This window comes from Tenrec ecaudatus, chromosome 2 (genome assembly GCF_050624435.1).
Source record: "Tenrec ecaudatus isolate mTenEca1 chromosome 2, mTenEca1.hap1, whole genome shotgun sequence".
NCBI classification, from domain to species: Eukaryota; Metazoa; Chordata; class Mammalia; order Afrosoricida; family Tenrecidae; genus Tenrec; species Tenrec ecaudatus.
The window spans coordinates 159640845-159665892 of record NC_134531.1 but is presented as its reverse complement, the minus strand read 5'-3'; the positions used below and the strand labels follow the sequence as shown (position 1 = coordinate 159665892).

At 43.1% G+C, this 25048-nt stretch overlaps 1 protein-coding gene across 1 annotated transcript in view; it reads left to right on the top strand.

The window, feature by feature from the left end:
- DCTN4 (dynactin subunit 4) overlaps window positions 1–20335 on the top strand; it is a 34654-nt gene extending 14319 nt beyond the window's left edge. The window contains exons 6-13 of the mRNA XM_075541829.1: window positions 114–187; window positions 438–550; window positions 2719–2828; window positions 11640–11713; window positions 13667–13721; window positions 14571–14675; window positions 16314–16411; window positions 17868–20335. Coding sequence (XP_075397944.1) covers window positions 114–187; window positions 438–550; window positions 2719–2828; window positions 11640–11713; window positions 13667–13721; window positions 14571–14675; window positions 16314–16411; window positions 17868–18081 — 843 coding nt within the window. The 3' untranslated portion in view covers window positions 18082–20335. The remainder of the gene's footprint in view (window positions 1–113; window positions 188–437; window positions 551–2718; window positions 2829–11639; window positions 11714–13666; window positions 13722–14570; window positions 14676–16313; window positions 16412–17867) is intronic.
- Window positions 20336–25048: the final 4713 nt, after the last annotated feature.

The window sequence follows — 25048 nt, the reverse complement described above, 5'->3', positions numbered from 1 at the left end:
TTTGCCTATTTCCTTAAGCTTCTCATGCTGTCCCTGCTACCAAAGCCCTTTTAGAAAAATAAATAGGCTGTTTAATGTGGAACTTTTCATAAGAACTTCTGAACTCTCTCTAGGACAAGTACGGTCTTGGAACCAGGCTTCAGCGCCCACGAGCTGGTGCTTCCATCAGTACCCTGGCTGGACTTTCGTAAGTGTGGGTCTTCGGTATCTTTGAGGAGCAAAACAGATGGCAAATTGAATATTGAAGAAATAGGATAGAGTTGCCAGTGGGGAGAAGATGCCTACACATAGGAAAGGTGGACTGGAGTGCAGGATGTGACATACCAACCAATACATAGTTTACAGTGGACAGAGCCGTATGCTGTTAATTACTGATAGCACAGACTTGGAAGATAATCAAGTTGAGCCTTGAGAAATCACTGTGTTTTATCTTTTAGCCTTAAAGAGGGAGAGGACCAGAAAGAGGTAAAGATTGAGCCAGCTCAGGCTGTTGATGAAGTGGAACCTCTACCTGAAGACTATTACACAAGACCAGTAAACTTGACAGAGGGTAATTTTTTTTTAGATCATTTTATTGGGGGCTCTTACAACTCTTATTACAATCCATACATACATCTATTGTGCCAAGCACAGGTTTACATTTATTGCCATCATTTTCAAAATATTTTCTTTCTACTTGAGTCATCGGTATCAGCTCTTTTTTATTCCTCCCTTCCCCCCTCCCTCATGCACCCTTGATAATTTATAAATTACTATTTTTTCATGTCTTATACCGACCGATGTCTCCCTTCACCACTTTTCTGTTGTCCGTCCCTCTGGGAGGGGATTATATTTAGATCATTGTGATCTGTTCCCCCTTTTTCCCCTATCTTATCCTTTACCCTCCTAGTGTCTCTACTCTCATTATTGGTCCTGAAAGGTTTATCTGTCCTGGATTCCCTGTGCTTCCAGCTCTTATCTGTACCCATGTATATGCTCTGTTCTAGCTGAATTTTTAAGGTAGAATTGGGATCATGATAGTATGGGGAGGAAGCCTTAAAGAACTAGAAGAAAGTTGTATGTTTCATCAGTGTTATACTGTACTCACTGACTCGTCTCCTCCCTGAGACCCTTTTGTAAAGGGGTGTCCAGTTGCCTACAGATGGGCTTTGGGTCTCCACTCCACACTCCCCCTCATTCACATTAATAGGATTTTTTTGTTCTGGGTCTTTGATGCCCGATCCCATCAACACTTCATGATCACACAGGCTGGCGTACTTCTTCCATGTGGGCTTTGTTGCTTCTGAGCTAGATGGCTGCTTGTTTATCTTCAAGCCTTTAAGACCCCAGACACTATCTCTTTTGATTATCGGGCTCCAACAGCTTTCTTCGCCACATTTGCTTATTGCTATAGTTTATTGTGCCAGCCTGGCCGATAAACACAAGTAGGATTAACTGAAGGGCAATGGGATAAATGGCTTGCTTGTTCTGTGCCTCAGTTTAAAGGGGTACACTACCTGTGGGATGCCTAGCCTGTGGACTGTGTCGCTGTAAGTTGAGGTCCCTTTAAGCCCACACGATTGGAATGTTCATCTCTGGAACTGGGGACTGACAGTTGATGACAGTTGGGGACCTGCCCTGCAGTTTGCTGCCTGGGTATATATAGCCCAGCTCTCTCTACTGAAGGGGACTAGTAACTGGCAGCTCTCAAAAACTTGAAGGACTGCTAGTGTCTCACTGCTTTATAATTTAACTGTTAATTTCTTGTATTATCTATCTGTATATTATTTAACGGTTTATTTCTTGAATTATATATCTTATCTTTTTTTTTAAACAATTTATTGGGGCTCATACAATTCTTTTCACAGTTCATACATATACATACATCAATTGTATAAAGCACATCTGTACAGTCTTTGCCCTAATCATTTTTTTCTCTTTTCTTCTTTTACATTTTATTAGGGATTCATACAACTCTTACCACAATCCATACATATACATACATCAATTGTATAAAGCACATCCATACATTCCCTGCCCCAATCATTCTCAAGGCATTTGCTCTCCACTTAAGCCCCTTGCATCAGGTCCTTATATCTATCTTTATAAATATATTTATATACAATTACCAGCAATCTGGTTTGTCTCTCTAGAGAACCCTGTCCAATACACTTATGCACCCATTTGTCTTCAGCAGTCATGTCGGGAAGCTGAGCATCACGGAATGCCATATTGTTAAAACAAAGTGTTCTTGTGTTGAAGGAGTACTTGAGTCAAGGCCCAGTGTCCATCTGCTAACATGCTTAACATATAAATATGTGTATATAGATCTATTTCCCTATCGTTAATAGCTAAATATGTTTACATATGGACATGCCTGTATTTAGACCTCTGTAAATGCCCATTTGCCTCCTAGTTCTTTCCTCTGTTTCCTTTTACTTTTTCTTTTGTTAACAGAGGTTAATTTTAAACCCTCTTCGGCTTCTCTGTTTCTAGTTTGTTCAGATTCTGCTATTGTTACTATGTGCCTTGTCAACTAAGATATTTAATGGCATATCTATTAGTAGTGAATTAGACATGTCAAATGTAAAATTATTTGAGGAATGTTAAATATGACGTGTCTGTCGGATACTATTCACAAAGACTGCATTGCTTCATTTAATTACCAACTACACATAAATCTGATTTTGAGCAAGTCTCAGTAACCTATCTATGCCTGTCTTCTCTCTCTTGTACTAGTGACTACCCTTCAGCAGCGCCTCCTGCAGCCAGACTTCCAGCCAATCTGTGCTTCCCAGCTCTATCCTCGCCACAAGCACCTTCTGATAAAACGGTCCCTACGCTGCCGAGTAAGTGTCCCATTGTGTAGTGCTACCATTTGGTAAATAGAACTGGTCTCTGATGGGCATCAGAATGGCTAGGATATGGTTTCAATAGTAAACACAAAGAATATATGAGGTGCTTGGCATTATTTGAAATACTTTTCAATGTATTAATAATCCTCACTGTTCTATGACATAGGAATTGTTTTATTATTATTGTGGTAGAATTATATATAAGAAAACCACTGCTCTTTCGGCATATTTCACAAGTACAGTTCAGTGATAGTCCTCACATTGACCATGGTGTGTAGCCGGCACCACCATCCATATCCAGCTGGTGTCGTCACCCTGAGCAGAGCACAGTGCACTTGTGCAGTGACCACTGGTCAGCTCGGTTTCCACATACCCATGTTCAGTGGGGTCACCCACTAGTCGTCCTTTTGTGCTTGACTCCATTTCAACCTGTTTTTAGTTTCATCTGTGTCATAGCATGTGTTGGAACTATGAAACAGGTATCATTGTTTCCTGAGTTTATGGCATTGAAAACTGAAACATCCCAAGATTAAGTAATTTACCCAAACGTGTAGTGCTATCCAGAATGTAAAGCAAAAAAGAGAGAGGGAGAATGTATAGCTTTTAGGCTATTCAAAGGGAAATTAGAAGGAATAATTTTTTTAAAAAACCTAAATGAGTCTCAAATTAGAAAAACAGATGTAAAAGAAATCTTTGGATCCGTAATGGCCCATGGAAATGCTGTGTTCTGATGTGCCAGATGAATCATTAGAGGTAAATGCGCCAGATGAATCATTAGATGAATCAGAGGTAAATTAGCAGTGTGTCAGTCACCTCCACACACTGAAAAAAAAAGAACATGCTGTGATCGTGGAATGTTCTAGATTTGCACTGTCCAGCATAGGCAGCTACTTGTCACATGCGACTATTGAGTACTTAAAACGTGACTCGTGCAGGTGAAGCAATGAACCTTTCATTTTCTTTAACTGTAATGTTGCCACAGGGGGCCAGTGGCTACTGTAGCAGAATAAAGCTCTAGATTAAAAGAGAGAAAGGCATATCAACCAAATATCGTGAAGGAAATAAGGAAAACTTAATGAACTCTTTGGGGGAAATCGCACACTAGTTGGATTTATTATTCTCAACAGTTAATGGGGTTTTTAAGATAAATGTCAGATATGGATGGAGTGACGATACCTGGGATTTGTTTCATAATCTGGAAGGGAGAGAACACATGTCACAAGACTGGCATGGGTTGCTAACTGTTGAAGCTGAGTACTTATGATACTGGGTACTTATAAGACTATTGTATTTGTAAGAGATATATATAAAATACTATCTATTTAAAATTACTTAAATGAAACAAATGCTTTGAAAAGATGAAAAAAATCCTACATTAAGAAAACAAGCAAATTGCAGCAATTTATCTATATGCTGATTACAGGCAACACAAACAGAATTCAGAAAGGTTGAAAGTAAAACTTGGTGGGGGAAAGATGTACAAATACAATTAAAAGAATCGATATGACAATTCTAAATTTTATTTATTCCTAATAACACGGACTCAGAATTTGACACAGATTAAAGCAAAGCACTTTTTGATTATAGAGTGAAATAGACAAAATATTGTGGGAAAACGTAACATACTTTTGTTACTGAAAGAACAGACAGACAAAACTCAATAAGGTTATAGGACAGTTGAATTAGCAGACTTGGCCTAATGGGCATATATAAGCATATCCTCTGTCAGCATCTGCAGAATACACATTTTTCAAACACAGACCATGATGAAAATTCACCATACTCTGGAATAGAAAGCAAATTGTACCAGCTTTCAAAAGCGGAAACTTCATATTTGATCATAATACAACTAAGTTGGAAGTAAGAAATTCATGAGATGTCAACTAAGCCCACATGGAAGAAGCACACCAGCATCAGTGATCGACGGATTGGAATCCATATAATCGAAGTTGAAGGAGCGATCCGTATCAGAGCCTAGATTGTGAGAATCCGATGTACAGAGGCGGTGGTGACAGTGGGAGCCCAAGTTTTGTTGTGGAGCTACTTAGGAAATAGGCCTCCAGAGAACTCCCCCAGCGGAAAACTGAGGGCGGAGAGGAGGTGGTCACTAAACAGAGTGCTTGGTGTTTCGGTTTGTGCAGTCCAGGATGGATGGACCGAGAGAGACAGCAAGTAGAATAAGGGGTCCAGGTAGGGGGTGTACAGTGGTGGAGGTGTGGTGTAAAACGGAGATGATGTCAAAGAATCCATGTAGAAAAACACTGCTTAGAAACTGCTTGTGATGGTAATTGTGTATTCTACTTGACGTAATTGAAAGTTGTAATATATTAAATTCCAACTAATAAAAATTTGAAAAGAAATAACTAATTCCTAAATAAAAAAGTATAGGATGCTACTAAGGCCATGCTTAGATGTATATATTAAGAAAATAAGGAAGGTTAAAAGACTGTAAAGACTATTCATTTCAAAAAGTTAGGGAGAAAACAACAAATTAAGTCCAAAGAAACAAAAAAATAGATATTCACGAATTAAGAAACCAGTATAAAATAGAGAAAATCATCAAAGCCAAAAGTTGATTCTTTCCCTCCAAGTTAATATTACTATATAAGTTAAATTAATACAAACTTCTGTGAATATGTAATGCCAGTTATATAATGCACTAATATTTTCCAAAATGAAATAAGTTTTTTGATCCATCCACTTCACTTTTATCGTCTCCTCTGAGGGCACACTGCTACCAATACAACGCAAAAATTACAGAGATTGTAGTATTTCTGTACATTGAAGACTGTGAATCTATTTAAAAGAGTGTACTAGTTTTTTTAGTTTTAAAATTTAAAATAATGTTAATTGGTAAACATCAATTAGAACTCCATTCGGGTGAGCAAAAGCTACAAATGAGTTACTGAAGAAATTTTATTTTGGAATTTTTTTCAGGTGACGGTGATATTAAGAGTATGTAGAATCAATGTCCTTATTTTTAGGACATTCAGGCTTCTGTAATAAAATGTATTATGATGTTTACAGCTGTTACATACACACATATGTAGGTGGAGTAAAGAGCGCTGGTGCTAGCAGGAGGGCCAGTAGTGTGGGTGCACCAGCCACCAGCAGGAGGAGGTGGTCTGCTGCCTCAGAAACCCCTGGAAGCGAGTTCTCTGTCCTTCCTGCAGGGTTGCCATGAGGCTTGACCACAAGATTGCCTGAGAGCAGGATGTTGCCAGCTAATGGCTAGGTGATGGGATTTGTTGTACCATTCTCTGGAAATATAAGATACTGGGTGGGGGAGGGATCAAGGGGGACTCTGAAAGAAGTGTCTGACTGTTCTTAGCTGCTGTTGAATCAATGAACAAGACAGTCACTCTGTAGGATCTTAAAGGGTATGAAAAGAAAGCAGAAGGAAGGGGAAAATAAAAATAACAAAAATTAATGAAATAAACAACAATTAACAAAGTTAGATCTTAAAAAAGGTTTATAAAAATAATAAGCCTCTAGTTAAGATATTTTAGTTAGGTGGGAAGATGTTTAAATTACCAATTCCAAGAATGAAAAAGAGGATTTTGTTACAAAATATAAATAAGATATTGCAGGGAGCAACAAGTGATGCAAAATAAGTGGCAAGAAGGGGGTGAGAGGCCTGGTAGGGATTCAGCAAGGACAATGTAACCAAGATAAAGTACTAAAACCCAAATGAAGTCTGAGCATGATATAGTGGAACAAGAGGAAAATAAAAGGAAATAGAGGAAAGAACTAGGAGGCAAAGGGTATTTATAGAGGTCTAAATACAGGCATGTACATATGTAAATATATATATGAGGATGGGAAAATAGATTATGTGCATATATTTATAGGTTTAGTATTAAGGGAGCAGATGGACATTGGACCTCCACTCAAATACTTCCTCAATGCAAGAACACTTTGTTCTATTAAATTGGCATTCCATGATACACACTTTCCTGACACGATCGCTGAAGACAAATGGGTGCATAAGCAAATGTAGTGAAGAAAGCTGATGGTGCCCGCTGTCAAAAGATACAGCATCTGGGGTCTTAAAGGCTTGCAGGTAAACAAGCAGCATCTAGCTGAGAAGCAACAAAGCCCACATGGAAGAAGCACACCAACCTGTGTGATCACGAGGTGTCAAAGAGATCAGGAATCAAGCATCAAAGACCAAAATATTGTATCATTGTAAATGAGGGTGAGTGCAGAGTGGAGACCACAAAGCCCATCTGTAGGCAACTGGGCACCCCCTTACAGAAGGGTCGCGGGGAGGAGACGAGCCAGTCAGGGTGCAGGGTATCAACAATGAAACATACAACTTTGGTTTTATGTAAGTTGGTACAGATAGGAACTGGAAACATGGGGAATCCAGGACAGATGATCCCTTCAGGATCAGTGCTGAGAGTGGCGATACTTGGAGGGTGAAGAGAAGGTGGGGTAGAAAGGGGGGGACCAATTACAACAATCTACATATAACCTCCTCCATGGAGGATGGACAACAGAAGAGTGGGTGAAGGGAGACATCAGACAGTGTGAGATATGACAAAATAATTTATCAATTATCAAGGGTTCATGAGCGAGGGGGGAAGCAGAGAGGGAGGGAGAAAATCAGCTGATATCAAGGGCTCAAGTAGAAAGAAAATATTTTGAAAATGATGGCAGCAAATGTGTTTGACACGATCTATGTATGGATTATGGTAAGAATTGTACGAGCCCCCAATAAAATGATTTAAAATTTAAAAAATAAGACATTGCATACATCTTTATGGTAACAAACTAGGTAATTTAGATAAAAGAGGGAAAAAATTGGAAGAAAATAAAAATTAGTAGAAAACAAGTTTTAAAATCTGGATAGCACTATTAATATTAAATAACCGTAATTATAATCAAAGTGTTCCCCAAAGAAAACTCCAGCGCCCGATAGCTTCACTGGTAAATTCCCAAACATAAAGAACTGTTACACAAACTCTTAGAAGAAGAGGAAATATCCCCTACCCTTTTTTTATGAGGCCATGATAATTTTGATACAAAATTCTAACATGGGCATTATACGATCCCATTAACAAATACGTCTGATAAAATTTTGTGAAGTATTTGGTAAAATTGTGTCTTATTCTCCTTGACTGTTAGAACAGACTAAAAGAAAAAAAAACAAACTCTGCTACGGAGTTAATTCTGACTCATAGTGAACTTCTGATACTTTAACTCTTTACAGGAGTAGAAAGCCTCATTGTTTTCCCACAGAGCAGCTGGTGGTTTCAAACTGCTAACCTCAAAGTTAGCAGTTCAACATGTAATCACTACACTAACAGGGCTTCTATTTGGAATAGACTCAAAGCAACTTACATGAAGAAGAATTCAGCATCAGTGTTGAAGGAAGGCAAATTAACAACCTGCCACCTGTAGATGACACAGCCTTGCTTGCTGAAAGTGAGGAAGGCTGAAGCACTTATTGATGAAGATCGATTGCAGCCTTCAATATGGATGACAACTCAGTGTAAAGAAGACCAAAATCTTCACACATGAAACGTCATGATAAATGGAGAAAAGATTGAGTTGTCAGGGATTTCAGTTTGCCTGGATCCACAATCATTGCTCATGCAAATAACAATCAGGAGACCAAAAGACACATTACTTTGGGTAAATCTGCTCCACAAGACCTCTTTAAAGTGTTAAAAAGCAAAGCAAGGATGTTACATTGAGGATGAAGATACCCCTGGCCCAAGCCATGATCTTTTCAGTCAGTGAAGTAAAATTGATGCATGTAACTATGGTGCTGGTGAGACTATTGGAAGCACCGTGAGCACCCAGAAGAACAAACAGACGTGTCTTGGCGGAAGTCCAGTCAGAAGGCTGCAGAGAGGCAAAGGTGGCCTCTGTGCCTCTCAGGAACCTTGGACGTGTCTGCAGAGAAGGGAAGTGGGGGTGCAGCATCAAAGAAGGCCCTCGGTGAGATGGATTGACATAGTGGCCACAGTGGCTCCGGATAGTGCAGGCCCCAGCAGTGTCTGCTTCTGTCCTACGTAGGGCCGCTGGGACAGGCACGGCGGGAAGGCGTGTAACCGCACAGAGGCAGCAGAAGCAGGCGGCATGTGAGGAAACAATGTTTACTGAAAAAGGCGTTGCATGTACGTCAGGAAAGAATAGGCTGGTGAATCCTGCTAGATCAGATGATGATGGGAAAGCATTAAACAGGGTCCCTACTCTCACCCCGCCCCAACCTTCAATCTCAGGTAGGTTGAAGACGAAAGCAACGTTTCTGAAATGTAGGAGACGATCTTTCTGACTTCTGGATAGGGAAGTGTTCTATATAAAAAATAAATAAGCACTGAAACTGTACCTCAGCACAAAGACTATCCATGAATAAATGAAAAACGGCCACAGAGTGAGAAAGTCATTTGTAAGGTATATGATTAGCAAAGGATTAATTTCTGTAATGTGTACAGATGGTGCGCACCTCGGTGAGGGAAAGGTAACTCAGTGGAGGTTTCGTCAACGTCCGAGTTGAGCATTCCTGTTCAGGGGTACACGCTCCCTCTTTTAGGGCTTACTGCAAAATGGACCCTGAGCACTTGTTCTACTTTTTGCCTCTTTTTTTTCTTCACAAAACAAACATCTCATGGATTTCTTTTGGTTAATGAAAGCAGGTACTAATGTAGGCCTTTTGTAAAAGCAAAGTGGTGTAGAGTGGGCTCTGACATAATGGCAGGTACCTGTGTAAAGTAATTCTCACTGCCACTGCGTCGTTGCGGCCCTACAGCACAGGGTCAGCCTGCCCCTGTGAGCATTGTGCACTGTAAGGGTTATCAGGAGTAGAAAGCCTGTCTTTGTCCTGCTGACAGGTGGTGTCGAGCTGCTCACCTTACAGATCGCAGCCCACCACGTGTCCAGTAACTAGTAGACAGCATAGTCCCCGTGGTAGAGGACACGCCAATGGCCAGAACATCTGAAGAGATGCCTTCCTTACCTTGCATAGTAATTGGGGCAATGTACAATGAAACTTTAGGAAGGTGCCATTCATAATCATAGGTTGACAAAGGTGAGTCTGACGATATCAAAATAATAAATGCATATACTCTTAGAGCCAGCTCTAGAAAACTGTTCCATATGAGAAATTCTTTGTATGAGAATATTCATTGCAATAGTGTTTGTAATAGTAAAATAATAACAGTACCCTAAATGAACATTTGGTTAAATAAGGTATGAAATCCTGAGAATGGGATGGGTACCTCTGTGCTGGTACAGAACTAACTCCAAGACAGATTAAATGAAACATGCAAAGGCAGACGCTGTGTATTCAATGCTCCCTGCTGCGTTATTGTCAGAGAAAGCTGGTGTGTGCTTAAGCTCTCATGTACATTCCTCTCCTCGTGAGGAACATGCACTGGCTCCTGGGCGAGGGATCAAGGGGAAATTAATGGAAAATCTTTATACATTATACCTTTTTTGTATGCTAGAAAAAAATATTTAACATGGTATATGTAATACTCATTCTAGAGAAGTAAATAATTGTAACTGTGTTTCTAAACGTAGGATCTGGAGTCTCTTAACTTTACAAGAGTAGAAAACTTCATCTTTCCCCCTTATTTATTTATTAATTATTAATAAATAACTATTATTTCAGTAGTATTTAAACACCAAAAAAGAATAGTAATATTTGGTAATGTGGTCACTTAATGTGCAATATCCCCAAACAACACCTTTTGTAAATTTGAGGTATCACTTATTCTAAAGTGTGTGGTGTGCTTGTTTTCAAACAAGCAGCCATCAGAGTGAGAGAGACGCCAGCTGAGTTCACATGGAAGTAGCATACCAGCCTATGTGATCCAAGGACTGTGAGTACTACAGACGTATGAGTAGTAGCAAACCTTAAGCTGTGGACATCTCCCTGCAGAAGGCAGAGGATGACAGTGGGAGCCGGAATCCATGCGCAGGGGCACCCACAGTTAGGCTTCCCCTGAACCCCTCTGACCATCCTTGAGGAACAGCCCTGTATCCACAGAGAACATTGGGAAGTCAAGTATGGCAGACGGAGTCAGGTTAAAGTGTATTCTCGTATGACCTCCTCTTGACCTATTGGAATGCTGTTTCGGTTTAAAAACAAGAGTGGAAATGCCTGTAGCTTACAGCCTTCTGATCATAGACCCAGGGTGTGACTAGCCTCACTGTCATGCAAAATGCATCAGAGAGTGGCTTATTGGAGATGCCGTTAGATTAAAAATGAGCACCCTATCATTTCATTTCCCTTATGATTCATGTATATTTGTTCCTTTTTTAAAAAACCTTTTCTGCTTTCTTTTCAATTCAGGTTTTTATCCGCTTGCTTTTGTTATTCTTGTTAGTTTTTTGCTGTTGTTGTTTTTAATGTGTTTCTGTGTATGAAATCCAGGATAGGTAAATCTATAGAGTCGGTAACTCAATTAACGGTTCCTCGGGAGAAGACAGACTGGGCCTTCTCCTCTCATAGACAGTCACAGTGTCTGAGAGCAGACGGGGGTCCCTGGGCGTCAGCATGGGGCCGACGGCAGTGAGTTCTGTGGGTGCGGCAGGGTCAGTGGAGCATGGAGAGCTAGCACCGATGAGGACAAGGGGGAAGGGTCGTGGTGGTGGCGGCGGCAGTTCTTCATGCGATTGACCTGTTGCTTGATACGGGAAGATGTGTCAGTGAAGCTGCCCTGTGGTTTTGTAGCAGAAAACTAGGTAACACTAGTAATTTGCAATTTTGAATTTAGCAGCTCTACGGATCAATAATGGCCTTCCGATTATATGTCCTAATACATTCTCTTTTTTTTCTCATTTTTTCAGAAATGTGAACACAATTTGAGCAAGCCAGAATTTAATCCAACATCTATCAAATTCAAAATCCAACTGGTTGCTGTGTGAGTTTGGGGCTTTGTTTTACAAACCGTTATGCTTGGCTTTTGTTTTTCAATATGAAATGTGTTTTTACTCTTGACTTAAAAAGGAAGGGAACTACGTCAAATAATCTTGCTGGTCTTTTCCTGTTTAGCATTTGAATTTAGCTGCATACATATGTCAGTCTTCCAACAAAATCAACAGTCTTTGTCTCAGGGAGAGGTGGCCAAAGTAGCAGTAGGGTGGTCTAGGGCAGTGTTGCCTGTTAATTATTAAATTAGGAATCATCTTTTAAAAGCAAAAACAATAAAATGTATATCCCTATCTGGTTGTTTGGTTTGCTGTTTTCAGATACACTTTGCTGATCGGGATAAATGTGATTAAATAACTGTGAACCTACTGGGTTTGTCAGTATAAAAGGATTTTGTTTATCAAAATCACTTACCCAAGAAAAGAATTTTGTTTTTTTGTTTCTTTATTAAAAGATCATATTATTGGGAGCTCTTACAACTCTTATTACAATCTGTACATCAATTGTGTCAGGCATATTTGTACATGTTTCTAGACATTTACTTTCCCAACCTGGCAGTTTTCATGCCCTTGGCATGCAGAATTCTATACAAAAGGAGAGGCAAAGGGTTTCAGCATGCAGCACACAGATGAAGAATGCCAAATGGCTGGCGACTCTGTGGAACGATGCTAGGGGATGAAAGTTCTGGAACTGGCATCTCGTGCTAGTAAGGATGTGGGCAGGGTGATTGCATCAGTTGTTGGTCGGATGGGGGATTGCCCTCGCCTGCTCTGGAGAGTGTTGTGGAGTTTCAGACCAAATCACATTGACTTTACCCAGCAATCTATCTCAGGAACTGGTGTCAAGAAGCAGAAGCGCCAACGTGTAATGGCGCGTTTACAAAGATGCGTGTGGTAACATTTTAGTGGCAAAAGCTGGCAGTCCTTTCTGTGTCCATCTGCTTGACCATCAGCGGGGGTATAATTGGTTAAATTGAGCTGTACTCTAGCTCACTTGCAACCGTAGCACAGGGTAGAGCTGCCCTGTGGGTTTCCCAGACTGACTCTTTACGGGGGCAGGAGGCCTCATCGCCCGACTTGTAACTACTCCACCCCCGGGCTCCTGTCCTATGTCATAGAAGTATGATGATAACCTCTGTGAGCGTTCTCTTCCAAGCACTTTTTGCATGTGTTCCCAGTGCTTTAAATAATTGCAAGAGCTAGGTAGTATTGTCTTCATGTTATAGTGAAACAAAGACTAAGCTGGCATTGGAACCTGGGCAGTTGTGAGCCTGCAACAAGCACACTTAGCTACAGTGCTCAGCTGTCTGTGTAGAGAACCAGCATAGCACATGGTTCAGAGTAAGGCCTCTGGAGGCACCTGCCCTCGGCTTCAGCCTGCATTCTTCCACTTACCAGCAAGTTACTTTTCTTTTTCTGTATAGTTGGCATAGCAACAATGCCTGTCTCATGAGATTGCAATGGAGATTATGTAAATTGATTTTTGTTACATGCTTTAAACAAAGTCTGGCACATACTACGTGCTATGTTGGTGTTTGGTATGTATTATATTCCAAATGTAAATAATAATATAATAAATAATAGGAAACATATTACTCAATCAGCCTTACATTTTAAAATCAGTTGCCTATATAGAATTAGAGAAAATGGATTGAGATCATTTCCAAAAGTAACTTTAGTAGTGTGTCAGGAGGTATCTGCCATGACACATAACCTGCCCCTGGAGATGTACACTCGAAATATGCATAAGATTTGAGAAGAATGCCTGGCCAGCTTGGTTTTGTGTCACATCTTAGTGCCTCTCAGCACCGTGGTGATAGACTTTACAATTCTGATTCCATCACCCGCTCTAATTAACATGAAATGTGTTATTTACTATACTAGATAAAAAATAGTAATTCAAGGGACTCTGGTCAACATTAATGCATGGTTTTATGTTTGCCTAGCAATTATATCCCAGAAGTGAGGATCATGTCAATTCCCAACCTCCGCTACATGAAGGTCAGTCAGTACCTTATGTGCAAGCATAAAGAATAAAGTATTGGTTGATGCCTGACTGCGTGTGTGCTGGGGGTTGTGTGTTCGCATAGGGGTGCGGTGAATGCAGACACAAAAGGTGGAAGGGTGAGGGGTTGTAGCTTTACAGTGCTTGAGACTGAGCTCTTGGAATGCGTTAGGAGCAGAGGCAGAACCCCAGACGGAGGAAGGAAAGGAGACTATGAGTAGGCCGCCCTCTTCTCCTGCGGGGATGGGGAGAGGGCCCCTCACTAGTGAGTGGGTGCGGGTGTGTTTTACCAGGAATCGGCTAGCTGTTCTCTTGGAAGGCACCCTTCTCTCTCTTCCTTGAGTTTCTCGTCTGCACTCCTTCCTCCCACATGCACCTCAGTTACCTATAGAGGCCCTCGTAACAGCCTTTCTTTCAGAAGGGTCATGCAGACATTTCTGTCCATGGGCCCTGCTCGTTTTAAAAGTTGTTGCTTATCTTAAGATCCTTCCAACCACCTGTACCTGCAGAGTGCAATGGGTTCAGAAATGTTCAAAGGCATTTCACTCTGAGGACTCTTTTTTTCTTGTTTTTAAGGTAAGCACATCTGGCCGGCCAGTGGGTCCAGGTTGTGTGTCTGAGGGCCGTCTCCTTCTCAGGTTTTAAGTGGCTGCTTGGGTCATACACAGTCCAGAGAATGTCTGCTCCTTTCTCTGGGCTCAGTCTTGTTTCCTCAGGCTGAGTCTAATGATGAGTGGAAGGTATAACTGTGGAGCAGTGATCTTGTGGGGCCGTGTAGCAGTTGGGAAAGGCACCTGTGTGGCAGCACTGTAACATGTCTCTGTCCTGTGCTGTCTGTTCCCCAGGAGAGCCAGGTGCTCCTGACTCTAACCAATCCCGTGGAGAACCTCACTCACGTGACCTTACTGGAGTGTGAGGAGGGGGACGCTGATAACAATAGCACTGCAAAGGTAAGAGAGGGTTTGCCTCAACCTGATGCTGCCTTTGCCCAAGTGGCCTCACCTGGCCTGTCTGAAAGGCCTGCACCTCTCATCCCCACAGCTAAGTGGTCTTCAAGGTCTCTGGAGTCTGCCACCTGTGTTGTTCTGGTGTGTTTTTCACTGTGTCCAGACATTGTGCTAGTTCTCTAGTTGAGGGCCTTACCACATTTACGTGGCCTGGGATGATGACTTTCTCACTGAGCTTGCTGTGTTCAGTCTGCCCTCTACCTCTTCAGGCCAGCCCAGCTTCCATGTGGCTGCCAGGGTGATCTTTCTGAAACACGCTTCCTTCCCTCTGGCGTTGGGTTGCAGTCCACACTGCTTGGCATAATGCAGAGAGCTTCCTAATGACCTCGCCTCTGTCTGTTCTTTCAGCACGATCTTCTCCCCAGTGCTACTTACCAGCTATTGCTGCTTCTGAATTCAGCATGGTGCTCTTGATGTTCATATTCTTAACTGCATTCAGTTGAAAACTTCTGACCAAGTCTTAGAATTCTTTAACTCTTGTTTATCAAATAATATACTGTCCCCACCTGCTTTTTCTTTGTCTTCTGCTTTAATGGTTTCAGTTCTTTGCACCACTGCCAAAGAGGGGAAGGCACATCTATCTGTCCTTGCTCCTCCTTTAAGTAACGCTAATAAGCCCCTCTGCTGGGGACAGGGAGGGAACCAACCCGGTGTCTGCTGTGCAGTCCCAGTCTTGTCCCTGTGTGCGCCACCCTGGGCCGCGTTTGTAGCCAGATTGCAAAGTGGCTGCCGTTGTTAGCTGTTGATCTCTAACAGAGCTAGATCGAGAGGCCTAAAGTTTGCTGACCTATTTATTTCCTGGGATTGTTAACATTTCTTTCCTTTTTAAAATTATGAAATGTTTTGGATATGCCAAAAAGTATCGAGACAAACAGAGCAAACACCCATGTAACCCCAGTCTCCTAAGAAACAGCGTGTTAAAGACACAGCTGCCCCCAAAACAGCTGCCCCCATCCTCTTTACCTGAATTCACCATTGCAGCCCCAGAGAAGTAAACTGCTCCCTTGACTTCTTAATCCCTTGAATTTCTCTGATCTTATTCTTTTAATTGAAATGCATGTATTCTGAAACAGTATCTTAAACATCCATGTAATAAATGTTTCCAGAAACTTGCTATTTACATTTGCAATAAAGTCTGTAAAAGCTGGAACCTGTGTAAGGCAGAAGCCTGTTGGGGAATAAAAATGGAAATATTCCTACTAAAATGAACGGTAGAAAAGCAATGAACTGCACCCGGTCACAGGCGGGAAATTGTGAGGCTCAGAAAAACCAGGCCAGCGTTTTGCATTCTGACTCTCAGGTTTCACTGTGTATGCATACCTGTCTCAAAACCGACTGCCACCGAGTCTTTTCCAACTCTCAGTGACCTACCTATAGAATGGGATAGAATTGCCTTTGTGGGTTTCCAAGACTGTCACTCTTACAAGAGCAGAAAACCACCTCTTTGTCGCACTGAGCAGCTGGTGGTTTTGAACTACTGACCTTGCAGTGAGCAGTTTCATGCTTAGGCTTACTGCATTGAGTAGACACAGTGCCATGCACTGATGCCTCTGAGCTGGGCCTCTCTGTTTTGGTCTCCAGGTGGTGGTGCCTCCCAAAGAGCTCCTTTTAGCTGGCAAGGACGCGGCCGCAGAATACGATGAGCTGGCAGAACCCCAGGACTTTCAGGACGACCCTGAGTGAGTGAGCTTTGTGTTACACACAGACCAACCCGCCTGCACATACACACAATGCCTAGTTAACTGTTCCAGTTCTTATGTGAGTTCTTTTAAAATAAAATTGTCTTCCTATTTATAAACATAAGTACTGTAGAGAACTTGGGGGGAGATAGAAAAAAACGAAAGAAGAAATAAAACTGGCCCAGTATTCCACCAGGAGTGGTGAGCACCACTAATACCGTGTTTCCCCGAAAATAAGACATACCTGTAAAATAAACCGCAGCAGGATTTCTGAGCATTTGCGCAATATGAGCCATCCCCCGACAATAAGACATAGTGAGAGGCCGGCTCTGCAGCACACCGGTGCGGAGCGGTCACGAAGATGGGCAGCCCTTCTCATCTGCCCCAGCGTGACAGCTGCCGTCTCGGAGGGGACGGAGGGGTGCGGGCGGCCCCATCATAAGGTCGGCTCCCCCCGGGTCAGGTCCCGGTGGTTCTGTGGTGCTGCAAGCTGAGGCATCGAGGGAGGCAGAGACAGTGGGAGTCAAAGGTTCCTCCTCGGGAAACAGCGGGGCAGGACGCTCTGCTTTAGATGTTGTGTGTCCTCAGGAGGAAGAAGGAAATCTGTGGCAGCACTGTGGGTCGATGTTCCAGAAGAAGACGACTTCACTATATTTGAATAAATGTAGATCGTTGTACCACGCGTAGTAAAAATAAGACATCCCCTGAAAATAGGCCATAGTGTTTCTTCTTGAGGAAAAATAAATATGACAGTGTCTTATATTTGGGGAAACACGGTACTTTGGTGTTTGTCCTTCCAGATGTGGCCTCCATCAATTGGGTGCATTCTATATACTGTTGCTGTTGTTTTTCACTTAATTATTTTTATCTTTCCATTTTAACCTTTCTGAAGTGCATGCTTTCTCATAGTTGTGCTAGGAGGGTATATTATATCCCTAGAGATAAGCCTTTGGGTTTGTTCTTACCCTTCCCCACCCCACCCCCAGAATAATTAGCATGTTTCATTTTGCATACATAATAACCAAGAAGCAGAAAACAAAACAAAACCCATTCCCTGGATAGGGAATATTGTCAGTCAGTGGTCAGTCTAAAACCATAAGCCACATCAATTACTTGAGCGGGGGATTGAATGCAATGAATTGGTAAGGAGGTTAAACTGGCTCGTGGTAAGTGACAGGGTGACCGGGAACTCCAAAGCCTACATCTTCAAACATCCTGAGCCACTGTGTCTTTTTCAGGGGGAACACCCCTACTCTGTGCCCCGCTCAGTACGATGAAAGTTGGGTTTTACTTTCGTAATACTGAAAAGGAAAACTGAAAGCTCGCCGTTTCGCTGCCGAAGCTCTTCACGCTGGTGCTTGAGATGGTGGCCAGCCCTTGTCTGCGGAGCCTCCTGCTGTGCGTGTCCCTGGTTTCACAGAGGGCTAACCCGCTGCTCTGTTTGTTTCTCTCGTAGCATCATAGCCTTCCGGAAGGCCAACAAAGTGGGGATTTTCATCAAAGTTACCCCACAGCGTGAGGAGGGCGACGTGACCGTGTGCTTTAAGATGAAACATGATTTTAAAAACCTGGCGGCGCCCATCCGCCCCATGGAAGAAAGTGACCAGGGCACGGAAGTCATCTGGCTCACTCAGCATGTGGAACTCAGTCTAGGCCCACTTCTCCCATAAAGGGTCCCACTGGCAGGCAGAGCCCAAAGGAGGTCTGCGTGACCCTGTGTTAAAAATGAAGCACTGCTTCGTTAGGCCTTGTTTATTAACGATGTACCTGTGCACTACTGAATGCAGTTCTTAGGAGAGTGGGGCAGAGATAAGGTGTTAGGAACATGGAGAAACATGCTCCTCCTGCTGTCCCGTCTGTGTCACCAAAGCTTGTGTCTCCATCACTGCACCCTGCACGTTGTCACAGCCTACGTCTGTCCCAAGAAGGGGCCTGGTGGGGGGTGGAGTGCTGTCAGATTTGCTCCCTGAGACTGTCTGGCCAAAGTGTCTCCTATTTGGATTTCAAAGGATCAGACTGTCACAGGGAAAGTGGAAATGATAACCCTGCTACTAAGGAAGTCCCAGCGTGGCTCTCCGCGGGCCAGCTGCTGTTGGCATTGAACTGAGTGTAATCTTCACTCGGAGCAACCCTCCCTTTTCCATCAAGACTCCTGTCTTGCCATTGATTTCCACTTGAGGGCAAAGGAGAGTTGCTTTCTAGGGACTGGGACATGTGAGATTCATAAGGCACACTCACTTCCTCTCAGTTACAACAGGACAGTTATTCTTATCTATTGGTTGATCTTCCGTTTTTCCCACAGACTTTGTCTTTACCAAGAATCTGAGCAGCAAATAATTGTGTTGTGCCAAGGGGGTAGCAAATATGCAAGGAATAATCCTGCCACAGGGAGCAGTCTTTGTATGCCGTCCTCCCTACACCCCTCTGCTTTGCCCTTTAAATCTGTAACTTGTTTCGGGTATTTTGGACTTGGAAAGAATCCAAAGAGTACTTAAGGGAACGAGTTCACTCCCAGATGCAAAAAAAACCATTAAAAAAAAAAAACCATTTTAAAGGTTGGGTTCTTTTAGACATCATCTGAAATAATGTTCTCTCCACTGATTTAAAGGGGAACTTGACCATTATGATCCTGAGTTCAAAACTGGGTATACAGAGAGTGAGCCTTTTCTCCCTTCCTGGATTTGTGCATTGTATCACACCAAGCAAGACCACTTTGATTGTCCAGGCTGAGGTAGTTGTGCAGAGCATCCTGGCCTCGCAGCACTGGTGCTTCCCCGGGGCTTGCTGGAGCCGGGATGTTGACCTTCATTTCTGGGTTGTTTTCTGACAAAGTTTGCCACCAGCTGCACCTCATGCTCAGTAAACATATTGTTAGCATGGGGCCAACAGATACTCAGAGCAAAGAAAATTGTCCTGTTTATCCTGGTTTTGTTTTTAAGTTAGAGTCTTTTATTTAAGAAAATAAATAGATATACTGTAATCTGCAATTCAGACACGACAAAGTATCTTTCCCTTTGAAGGATAGAAGTATTTAGAAAGCCTTTGTGAAACACTAAATTGTACTCTTAGGGTCAAGCCAATTATATGAAACTGTATTCTACAAAATAGTATCTGTGCTGCACTGTAAGAAAAAAATTACTCATCTCTGTAAGTACAAGATAAATAGAATGTAGCCTCTTGGGAGCTGGAGTTGGGGGTAGGGGTGACAAACTTGCAGACTATGGAAAGCGTTTAACTTTTTGTAACCCCACAGTGTCACAATGTTTCTTTCTCTTTTTACTAACGCCTATGATAACACCACTGCCCCTAACTAGTCAGTGGAGAAAATGGGCCTCAAACTAGAGACCCCCCCCCTGGGATGTTCACATGCTTGTATAGACAACCCTGTTGTGAGGATGGCATATAACGTATGTATATGTTCCCAAATGTAATAATGTTACAGTAGTAGGCTGTACACAGCCATAAAAACAATTTGATCATAGAATAATTATCCAAAAGCCAAATTAACAAGCAGATAAGCAAAGCAGGGTTTAATACTTCCTAGTGATAGTTTATAGTGCAAGCTGGTATTTTGTGTGTTCAAAGAAATGACTCCTAATTGAGCTGGTGAGTTAGCAATTGTATTTATTTTTCTGTTAGATCAGCTGTACGATTGTTTAATGCTAGTCAGTGTGGGCCCCTGTAGGAGAACTAGATGCTGGTAGCACTTAAAACAGTAATTTCGGAAACAAGGCTAAATTATTCTGATTTTATTCAAAGTGCTCGTAGGCAAAATGAGCTGTATGTTATCCCTATTTGTGAAGAACATCTTTGGTCCCTTTGGGAAATAAGAGTCACGCCCCTTCTTGGTCCTTATTCCAAGACAGGTTACTGTTTTGCCTTATTGCTTAACTTGCTGTAGTGAAATAAAGCAGATGAAGCCTGTGTGTGTGTTTTATTTGGATTCATGAAGACCTAGAAGACAGAAATCAAGAGAATTGGTATGTGAAAATCCAAGAGGGCAGGTAGCCTTCAACAAAAATACCAAGAAATGTGAATCCATTGTTCCTTGGTGTGTTTCCCATCTAGGTTTGTACCCTTTAATCGCGCAGACCCTCTGGACAACGCCGGGCTCTGGGTGTGCATACCCACACAAGCATCCTCCAGGGACTCAGATGGTTTCTCTTCAACGCCCTCGGAGTTTGGGGCAAAACAACATCAGAAAGGGTGACGCCTAGGCTGTCAGGTGGGTGGGGTCAGGTTTTCCAATAACATTATCAGAGGACACGCTGTACTGCCCTGGAAGAACGAACAGGTGCACTGTGACAGGAAAAAAAATGTCTTGGCAAATGTTCCTGGCCTATTTCTCATAAGTGTAATGTTCAGTGTTCTTAAAATGTCTTAACTAGCCCCTATGATCACTCGTGTCCTTCAAGAAATCTTAACAAAACACAAGCTCAAGCTACTAGACAGACTGTGGAACCCCCAAGGCTATGGCCCTTAGTTAACCCTGAAGGTTTGGCAATGAAATCCCGCATTTTCAGTCACTCTGGCGAGGTACACGCACGCACCTTTTAGCACAATGAACCCCAGTGACATGGGCAGGGTAGCATTGGCCCAAAGCTAGGAAAGAAGGATGAGGAAGTACCATAGTGCTACTTTGTTAGGCGAGTTGGAATCAATGACACACAATGTGTGTGAATTGTTGAATGCAAATTAATTTGCTCTGTAAACACCAAATTCACAATGAACAGCATGTTTTTTTGTATTACTCCTTGGGAATGTTAAAAAAAAAAAAGTCACCGTAACTTTCTGAGCTGACCGCTGGCCCACCAGATCCTCAGAAGACACTGTTGTGATTGGATTTTTTTGAAGATGCCTTAAGATCAAAGTATTCCTGGGATCATTAGTCTGCAGCATCCACAGAGTAGAGAAACGTTTAAACTGTTTGGAATAATCTATACACTGATGAATTGGAACCTTAGCAGCGATATGATGTCACTTACCTTTGTAGGGAGATGTGGCTTGAAAACTTCCTACAAACATGTTCTTAGAACCATTCTAGATAAGATAGTTTGTTAGGTCTCCCTCCACCAGCTTTCATCCTGGGTCACAGTCCCCAAGACCCTTCCAGAGACCTATCCTTCCAATCTGAGCAGTACCCACGTCTTGATTGGTACTCAAACTCTTCCCTCCTGTTACTCTGAGTGAAGTGTGCCTACTCCCCGTCATTTAAGCAACCCTACCACTTGATGCATTAGATCCCATCCCACTGCTGATTCAAGGACTGGATTTCAGCAGCTCTCCCCACCGCTGCCTCAGAATTGCCCCTCAATTCCATTATCCTCTGATTTTCTCATCTTCAAAAAAATGTACCGCATACCCCTCCCCAGGTCTCCTATTTCTCTACTTTAATTCAAAACAACCTACTAGCCACCCTTCCCATTCGTTAGGACGTCGCCACTCCGCCACCAAAACTGCACTTACCAGTGATCTCGCTGATGATCTCCACCTTGCTAAATGCAGCTGTCCAGTCTCCGTCTTCATCTCCTCACCTTCCCCGTAGCATCTCCCTTGGCTTTGGAACTCTTCCGTTAGTTCCCAGGGCACAAACTGGGTTTTCCTTCTACTACCCCGGCCCCTTCCATCGGCTTTGCTGGCTAAATCTTCCCCAACTCCTGATCTGGAATGGACACTCCTCTTTCTACCCTCATTCTCCTAATGAGCTGCCCTAGTTTCCAGGCCACCTCCCAGATTTAACTGTCAGCTCTTAATAGTGGCTGAAAGTCCAACCCTGCAGCCTGGATTTTCCCTAACCACATCTGCCTCTGCACAGCAGTTGGAGCCTTCCAGTTACACTGATCAGCACCCGCAGCATCTCCCTTGATTTCACTTACGTGGCACAGCCAGTGACTCCACAAATCTTGTCAGCCCTACGATCCTGAGCCAACACACTAATTCCTAGACCTGAGGTTATGTTACAGCAGCATCCACACTTTCTGTTACGTGCCGTCAAAGCCATTCCAGCTCAGAGCGACCCGGCCTGGGACAGGACAAAACACTGCCTGGTCCTGGACTCTCCCCACCTTTTACTTACTCCCTGAAATCGCCTTGATGGAGCTTTCTCAGGCAGCATCCAGCATGATGGAGTATAGTTGTCTGCCCACAACCCTTGAAAAGCAGCCTGCTCAGGTATAAAATGCAAAGTCCTTAACAAAATATGAGGCACACAGTCGGAGGCTACTTCTTACCTCTGTGTACCTAGATTCATTCACCTCTTGTCTCCCCATGCTCACTCACCCCAGCGCTGCCCACCTCTACCTGTGCCTGTAACGCCCCAGGCAAACGCCATCTCAGAGCCTTTGCATTGCCTGCTCAGATGGAAACTTAAGAGACGTAATATAGCACATTCAGGTTTTTATTCCATTTCTTCAACTCCCCTTAGATCCATCCTCAATCTTGCCCTACTTAGCCAGTATTAATTCTGTTTGATATCCATGCATAGCTTGTGTCCCAGAAGACATAACGTAATTACCATCCATACACTACACAGAAACCAATCGGGGCAGGTCTGCCCTGTCCTATAGGGTCACTGAGTCAGAATGGACTCAATGGCCTAGAGCCTTCTAAGAGGAAATTATGAAAGTACCATGGGCTTTCAAAAGCACAGACATCTGTCTTGGAAGAAGTACAGCCAGAATGCTCCTTAGATGGCAAGATTTCACCTCACTTTGGACATGTTGCCAGGAGAGACCCATCTCTGGAGGAGAATCCCATGTTTGGTCAAAAGTAAAAGCAGCAAGAATAAGGCCCTTGAGAAGATGGCTTGACCCAGCGGCCGAAACCATGTGGACGGCGCAGGGCCAGGCGGTGTTTCGTTCTGTCCCACGGTGGGCGGCTGTGAGTCAGCTTCACAACAGCGGTGAAATACACGTTCCACTTTACCAGAAACTTTCTTTCCCCTTTAAACTCTCAGCAGCCGCAGAGCCTAGACGGTGTCTGGCAGATAGTCGGCTCTCAATACTTGATTAAATTAACAATATTATCCCTCGAGCCCTGCTCTTCCTTCAGACTCCTGAGAGGGCGTGCTTCAAAAGCAGCAAGGAGTGGAGTGTTCCTGGGGAGAGTAGCAGATACGTGTAGGGAGGTGGAGCTAAGTGAGTCTCAGATGATACCGAGGGATGAAGAGAAATACCTTCTTTTTGTCATAGGTCGAATATTTTCTTACTGCTTTGTATTTTCTACCTAGAATATTCCTCCCTGTATCTGCTCCTCTTCCAGAATTACCTCCTATTGCCATCTCTTTCTACCTCCCCTCCCCCCACCCCCAGATAGGTTCCTAGTCTGTACCTCTGCAGGGCATTTACGTTCATTGTTGTGGATTGAAGGAGCCCTGATGAGCACTGTGGGTTAAATGTTGGGTTTCCAACCCCAAGGTTGGCAGTTCAACCCTCCAGCAGCTCCAAGGGAGGAAGATGATGCCATCTGCTCCCGTAAAGATGGACCACCTTGGGAACCCAGTGCGAGTAGGAATCAACCCTGTGGCTGTGTGTGTGTGTGTGTGTGTGTGTGTGTGAGAGAGAGAGAGAGACACACACACACGCCCCTCCTCCCCCATACCGAATGGCACCCTCCAGGCTTCTCTGCCATCTGTTTCTCCTGTACCCCATCCACTCCAAGGCAGCCTGGATCGCACTGAAAACTCCAGAGCACAGTCACTTGCTCCATAGCAGATGGTAACTTTTTCCTCACGCTCTGGTGCTCAGACATGATAAACAGACTGAAATATAACTCACCGCATGGGATCCAAAGGATTAACTGTAAGAGTTCAATGTAAGTGGCATTCCACAACAAAAATCACAAGATGAAAAGGTGTTTCCTTCTTAGGATTTATTTTGTTTCCTTCTGCTGCCCTCTAGGGGGACGTATTGAGACTGCTACACTTCTAACCTCTAACACTCAATGTTTTCTTTACAGACTGTTTCAGAGCCTTTGGCAGGCAACAGTATACTTTCTGTATTCTATCACATTGTTTCTTTTCCATTTATTTGTTTTGAAGACTACACCTAAGCACCTGATACTAAATTTTCACGGACAGTAGTGATGGAATGGAAAGGTCTCTAGCTGGCAGCACGATGAGGAGAGGAAGCTCCACGTCTGCCTAGGGCCAGAGGGGCAGCCAGCTGGAATGGCCATCACTGGCACTCTCAACAACTAGGAAAAGGCGGATGTTACAAGGCAATCAAATTGCCTGGATTTCAAGCAGGGCCATCTTCCAGGAGAGATGTGATGTTGAGACTAACAGAATGGGAGGAGGAGGTACTGGCTACCATACAAGTACTGTAGGTAGAAAAACTATGAATTAAAAATATATATTGAATATATATATAATTGAATAAATATGAAAAATCAAAGTTTAAAAGCTGTAGCTAAAAAGTAGTACTTAGAAGTAAACATTAAATATGCTTAATCATAAAATAATATCTGAAATCTGAGTATTAAGCATCCAGTAACCTAGGCATAACCAGTGATCAAAACACTTGATCCACCAGAAACACAGATGGAAGGCAGTGTCACTGCTGTTTGTTAGTGGGGTCCTCCAGTTGGTTCCGACCCACGGCAATCCTGTGCACAACAGAAGGGAAAACTGGTCGGCCC